This window comes from Populus alba, chromosome 9, assembly GCF_005239225.2.
Source record: "Populus alba chromosome 9, ASM523922v2, whole genome shotgun sequence".
Lineage (NCBI taxonomy): Eukaryota > Viridiplantae > Streptophyta > Magnoliopsida > Malpighiales > Salicaceae > Populus > Populus alba.
The window spans coordinates 10,396,064-10,403,002 of record NC_133292.1 but is presented as its reverse complement, the minus strand read 5'-3'; the positions used below and the strand labels follow the sequence as shown (position 1 = coordinate 10,403,002).

Below are 6,939 nucleotides of genomic sequence, written 5' to 3'. Positions count from 1 at the left end.
TTAAAATTACAAAATAAATGACAGGCAAAGTGTCAGATATGAAGAACAGAAAGAAAATATAAGCTTATATTGTCAATTGGACAATCAGATCATCCTCCTTAAATAACTTGGAATGGAAGTAGACCTATATAGTTCATAGAAGCAGTGGGGTCATAACGTTTCGCAGAAATGAATTGTGGCCAGTCCTACCTGTATGCTTGATAGTTAGATTGGAGACAAAACCATGTGATGACTCATGAGTTGATCTCTTGACTACTCCACATTCAAGGGCCTCTTGGCGACCAGCTTCTTGCATTAAGCGCTTTGTATCATGTAAACCTTGCATCCATGAAATTAGGCTGACGAGCAATTCAAGCCGTCAGATCCTTTAGAATCAAAAGTTCCTTTGCTTAACAAGTCTTCTTAGATTTGAAATAATGGGTTTTCTTTCGACTGCCAGTGTACGTGCTAAACAAATTCGTCCGCAGTCTTCATCTGCAAGAAGCTAAGCAGCTTCAAATGTGCCAAAGGGCTGCCCATCAGTTTATGTTGAAGAAATCCAAAAGAAGCGATTTGTATTTCCAATATCATATTTGAACCAGCCTATATTTCAAGACTTCCTGAATCAAACTGAAGAAGAATTTGGATATTATGATCATCCGATGGGAGATCTCACAATTCCTTGTAGAGAAGACATTTTCATTGCAGCCATTTGTTCCTTTTTTTTTTCTTTTTTGTTGAGAGGCTAACACAGTTCAAGTAGATAGTTATACATGCTTCTGCTAATCCCATTTTTTCTTCCTCAGGAAAATGAAAATGTTTCACAGTAGGAAAACCAAATGTTACTGCAATTTTTCAAACTGTTTTAATCAGGAAACTGCGAGCATTAATTATCAAGGACTTGCTTCGGATCTCATCTTGATGATGAGTCAGAAAACAATACCATGTGATCCCTCATAAGTTCATGTCTTCCATCAGACCCCATCCAAATGCCTTTGCGACACTGATCCACATAAAAAATGATTTTCCTTGCCTATTACTTCATCTATATATACACACAATTGCAGCCTTTACATTCTCATCAAGTATCAGAGCTCTCGTCTCTTTGCTGAAACCTTTATAATCTTCAGATTGTTCTAACACACATCCAAACAAAATGATGGCAATTCGCTTGCCCCGTATTCATCAAGTTAAGCAAAATATTCTTCGAGGATCATCTGCGGCTAAAGATGTCCGAAAAGGCTACATTGCAGTATATGTTGGAGAAGAAGAGAAGAAAAGATTTGTGATTCCAGTATCATACTTGAACCAACCTTCATTTCAGGACCTACTAAGTAAAGCTGAAGAAGAATTTGGATTCGAACATCCAATGGGTGGCCTTACGATCCCTTGTCGAGAAGACATCTTTATCGATCTCACCTCTAGCCTGAAGGACTAACATAGATTAGAGAAAACAATTTTGTAGGATGTAGAATACATTCCAAATATCATGTACAGAATTTACTCTCTCTAGTCCTGGAGAAGGAGAAATATTTGTCCCCTCCACAAACCATGGATCCAACCTTGTTGTATAAACGAAAAGGAAAGCATTACTGACACTTTTTTGTTCATGAGATTCAGAAATATTTTCCTTTTGATGTCTTGCCTTTCACTTATAACTTTGCTGACTTGGTTAATCAAAAAACAAAGAATATATATTTTTTCTTGATCTTTGCCTTGGAAGGGTTTCCTACGTACAGGCTACAGTTATGTTTTTTCTTCTCACTTCAAACGTGATGTTGTTCAAAAGAGCAATACTCTTCGACGACATTGCATTTCCTTGAAGTGCATGAATTGTATGGATGTAAAAAGATATAGTTGATGAAGGAACGCTTGTAGGCACCATCCATTAATTAGTTAACAGCTTGATTTTCTGCAGTATCTCCTTATGGTTACAATCTGATTTATGAGGCTGCATTGTGTGGATAGCTTGTCTGACTTTATAGTGCTTGATCACTTAGTTCGATTAATGACCCAATAAGAAGATCCATGCTTCTTCAGCGCTCTGAGTTGCTCATGGAAGTTCTTTACTTAAAGCTTCTGTCTTAGTCTCATCAGCCACAATATGAATTTTAATATGCAGGAGCACAGAATAGAATCCTGTATCCTTTCATAATCTGATTACTTGGCATATGGTAGGTGTAAGAACACAAGGCTAAAAGCCGATCCAGTTTGGTAGTTTGTGATATAAATGGCCAAATGGGTCACTTGACAAGTAGAGCATCTACAACAACTATTCAACAATGGTCCCCAGAAAACTGGATTGCCAGACAAATTTGTTGTCAGAACTGATAATTTTCTTTGGTTTCATAACTATGTCTGTGAGAGTGCCTTGGACATGGCCCTACAAGGAAAGTGGAGATGGAGACTCAAGGGAGGACAAATCTAGTCTGGAAAGTTGATCCATTCAATTAGCACAAGGGAGAAAATGAGTTGAAATAGGACTTTTATCATTGCAGACTTGACATGTAACGTATAATGGATGGAATACGAAATTTCATATTTCCTTTATCTTCATTTACTTTGTTGTGAAAATGAATCTGACGTGCTCATGTTTTCCTCCTATGCATTTCAGCTCGAATACAATTTTTTGGAGAAATCCAAAAGAAGCGATTTGTAATTCCAGTACCATACTTGAAACCAACCTATTTTTCAAGACTTCCTTAGCCAAGCTGAAGAACAATTAGGATATGATCATCCAATGGGCGGTCTCACTATTCCTTGCAGAGAAGAGATTTTCATGGATGTCATTTCTTGCTTAAGTTAGTCATGAAAGCAGATAGTGGCGGAGATTGACTCAAGCACATTTTTTGCAAATAAGACACTGAGGACTTAAGACTACAGACCTTTTCTCGGATACCTTTTTTCTTCCTTAAGGGAAATGAACAAGGTTCACAGTACTACTGCTGTCTTCTCAAATTGTATTTCAAATTTGAGAGTGAATGCATTAATCAATGAGTTCTTTAATTTTCTCATGGCTATATATTGTTCTCTTGCAAATTTCTGTCGTGTTGTCTTACGTTCGTTAAATGCGCTACTCCATGATCATTGCTTTAATTACTTACCCCCCATAACCAAAAAATTTTAAAAAAACTCTTCATCTGAAACTGGATTTGGGCAGTCTTTTTATATGTTGCTGTAGTAACAATAAAGTAACATGTTTATGGTGCCAGGCATCAGCTCATCACAGACAAAGGCCTCAAGAAGTCAAGTTTACTTTGATTGCATCATGTCAAATATTAAGAACTTGTGTTCATACCGATACCTGTAGAGTTAAAACAAAGTAAGGAAAATTTAGAGACAGACGTACAATATTTAGTGTAATCACTGATCTGTTCCTCTAGCTGTTACAATTTTTACAGCAATAGATGTTGAGGCTAATTACTTAAAAAACCATGTTCTGCTATGATGGTCATTGCCAAGGTACATGATGTGCTTCAAGATCTTTAGATATACCAAAAGGATTTTTAGCTGTTTGCATCGGTGAAATAGAGAAGAAGCGATCTGTAGTTCCATTGTCCTATCCGAATGAGCCTTCATTTCAAGATTTGCTTAATAAAGCTGAAGAGGAGTTCGGTTTTAGTCATCCAAAGGCTGGTTTGAAATTCCTTGCAGAGAAGATACATCCATTGATGTCCTTTCTAGCTTGACTAGATCATAAAATAGAGGCAATCATACTAATCAGATAGAATAATCTTGTTTGGCATGAATTGCCAATTTGATGTGAATCCACACTTTGATAACTATATTTTTCTGTTATAGAATCAAACAATTTCAAAAATGAGAAACTTTCTTTGTTTTCCCTCGTAATCAATTCAATATCATTGAATATTATTCCCATAATGATTGGATTAACTGATACAAATGGCCAAAAATTATTTGATCAAGTTCTTGATTTGTTTTCTTATTAGGTTGCATATTGCCATCGATTGTTTAAGCAGCATACACTTCTTTAATTTCTGTTAGTTTAACGTTGGTTAATCTTCCTTTAATATTGTTTGAAAGCTCGTAAATGAATGGATATGCGGCTTTACCAGTACCACAATGAATACATAGCAAGGCTCATATATAACATATGTTGGAATGTTCTTGAGGCTAGCATTGTTGCTTTCTCTCAAGTCTCAACACACAGAAAAAAATTACTGTCTTGGTGGCAACCACATTATATATTTGATGGATAAAAACAATTAAGCAGTCAATTATCAGAATTAATTTCATAAACTGCAGTACGAACAAGATTTCTGAAATGTGGGATAGGTTCTAAAAGGGAGGAGCATTGCCACCTACTTCACCTGCTCTTCACAAGGCCTTGTCTGGCAAGAACTTCTTCTTCTTTTCCTTTACTTTTTGTGATCCATGTAAGAGTTTTTCTGCTAAAGCAATAAATGCTGGTGAATAAAGCTTCGACTGCAGATTTACCAAGGCTAGCCTTTCTGTTTTTAACCATGCATCTCGAGGGAAATTAATGACAAGAAAATTTTGGTCGAGGCCGGACACATTCACATCATTACCAAACTAGATGTCTGAAGCTTGTCCTGCATTCTAATTTCATCCACAGAAATGATCTTCTTTCTGCAATTCATGAATTTCAAGTGGGGTCCTCTTTTATGATTGTCTCATAATTCTCTTGATGATAATCATTGTTGTCGGACTTAATCCGAGGTGTGACTCGAAAAAGGATTTCAAGTAACTGGGTTATCGAATTAACTCATGAGTTATTGGGTGAATTCATTAAGATAATAACTTTCTTTTATTCAAAATAAAACTCAATTCTAGATTGCAAGTTTCTCGATCAATCACCTGGTTATGCCGGGTTTATTAACTACAGGCATAATGTGCAGCAACAAAGACCATAATCAAACAAGTATTTCTTGTATTTCCTAGTACGAAGAACATAATAATATCTTCTTACAAACACGAATTGGATCTTACTCTCTTTAACTTTCTACATCAAAAACTCAATCCTCAGCTTCTCCTCTCTCTTTTAATTCACATACCTTCCTTCTTTTTCTCATACTGAGAATGCTTATTCATGCAAAATCCAATGGGGTCGCTTAGTTTTGCATCCATACCAACATTCATATCCAACTGTCCTTTTCCAAATCTTTAGCTGGTCCTTTATTGGCTTTTCACTATAGTTATAGGGCAGATTGTTGATTTTTCGTCATTTGAAGATAAGAATTTTCTCAGTCCCTTACATATGTTGAATCGTAGAAAGACAGGCCCATGTGATATATTTATGACCAATGTCGTAAACAGAACTCTGCTAAATGTTTCTTGGCCACATATCCCACACTCTGCAGGATTTTTAACGTACCATTCCACCTATATAAACATATCCATATCCATCGCTCGTACCCACAGCCAAGCCTTCACATTCTCTACCGATCTACTACTCCCTTCAACCTGAGAATTTCTGTTCTACAATCAAGAAAGACATAATGGCTATTCGTCTGCCTGGTCTGGCTAAACAGAGTCTCCGTAGGTCTTTCTCGACAGCAAATAAAGCTTCATCAAAGTATTTGGATGTACCGAAAGGTTTCCTAGCTGTTTATGTGGGAGAAACCGAGAAGAAGAGATTTGTGGTTCCAGTTTCCTATTTGAACCAGCCTTCATTTCAAGATTTGCTGAGTAAGGCTGAGGAGGAATTCGGCTTTGATCATCCAATGGGTGGTTTAACCATTCCTTGTCCCGAAGAGACTTTCCTTCATGTCACCTCTAGCTTGAGTAGATTCTAACTTACAAGAGAGGCTGTTAATCTAATAATTAGAGAAAAACAATTTTTGTTGGCAGGATTTTCCAATTCTATGTAAATGTTTTTTTGGCTAAATGTTCTGCCTCCAATTTGATCTCACAGCATGTCCTTCCCTTCATCGATTCCACCAACAATGGCATAATGGGTCTAACCTTGCCAGGCTCCATTTTCTGGGATGGCTGGGATCTATGGGCTCCATATATAGATGGTTCGGAAAACAAGGTTTGATGTCTGTACTAGTGCGCAGGTTAACTACGTGCCCTCCTAGAGCCCATGGATCGGGTACTCTCACTGCCAACGATACACAAATTCCAGCCCAATGTGAAACTTCCCGTTCATTTGAGTCTAATTATAATTTCATTTCCATTTATGTAATTTAGCAAAATCAGAATCCATGACTAAATATTGTTAATTACAGAAATTAAAATCTCCCTTTTATTGATATAAACTAGGTGCTTTAATTATTTGCAGAGAAAATATCGGTTCAGCATTAAATACTCAGACAATAATTACTCACTTACTCCCACCTAATTAGGCGGCTATGTGTAAAAAAAAAAATCATGTTAAGGTGGTGAAAAAGAAATAAAAGATTTATCAGGGGGGAAATGGTATAAAAAAGATTCATTTAGTATAGAATTTTTCTATGAGAAAATTCTTTGAATTGAAAAAAATTATGGATTTAATTTTCATAATAATTGAATGAACTTCAATTCCTTATTATACTCAAAATACATGCATGGAGGCCAACATGCATTCTATCAAAGATGAAAAATAAATAAAGAAGTTGCGTGCATGATATCTAACAAGATTTAATTTATTTCTACTAATTAATTAATTAATTGCACTTAATTTTCAATTATGGGAACACCCGATACTAGATTTTGAACGAATTAACTGCCCTATTAATTAGAAATTATACGTAAAGATCAAGCAAAACCCTAATCCTGTATATAAATATAAAACCTAACGAGTTCTCCATTGAAGTTATCACTTTGTCTTCAAAAGAAACTGCCTTCTTACCTTCCAAAACACCACAGTAATTCCAATGGCTGTCCCTGTAATTCCTTTCTCTAGCTCCTTGCATATCTATTTAATTTGTATATATAGGTCACTTTTTCTTCTTCTGTTTTCATGTAAAAAATAAATGGTACATCCCTGCTTTAATT

The 6,939-nt window shown here is 36.0% G+C and overlaps 2 protein-coding genes across 2 annotated transcripts; both read left to right on the top strand.

Moving 5' to 3' along the window:
* The first annotated feature begins 1,042 nt into the window (after window positions 1–1,042).
* On the top strand, window positions 1,043–2,061 carry LOC118058997 (auxin-induced protein 15A-like). Its single transcript, XM_035071822.2, has one exon. The coding sequence runs from the start codon at window positions 1,136–1,138 to the stop codon at window positions 1,415–1,417; it is 282 nt and encodes a 93-aa protein (XP_034927713.1). The 5' UTR covers window positions 1,043–1,135; the 3' UTR covers window positions 1,418–2,061.
* A 2,776-nt stretch (window positions 2,062–4,837) lies between these two features.
* Window positions 4,838–6,413, top strand: LOC118058996 (indole-3-acetic acid-induced protein ARG7-like). Its single transcript, XM_035071821.2, has one exon. It carries the CDS (start codon window positions 5,460–5,462, stop codon window positions 5,754–5,756), a length of 297 nt encoding a protein of 98 aa, XP_034927712.1. The 5' UTR covers window positions 4,838–5,459; the 3' UTR covers window positions 5,757–6,413.
* Window positions 6,414–6,939: the final 526 nt, after the last annotated feature.

Bases quoted from the DNA above. Each gene is read 5' to 3' on its own strand.
- LOC118058996 (XM_035071821.2), top strand. From the start codon at position 5,460: ATGGCTATTCGTCTGCCTGGTCTGGCTAAACAGAGTCTCCGTAGGTCT.
- LOC118058997 (XM_035071822.2), top strand. From the start codon at position 1,136: ATGATGGCAATTCGCTTGCCCCGTATTCATCAAGTTAAGCAAAATATT.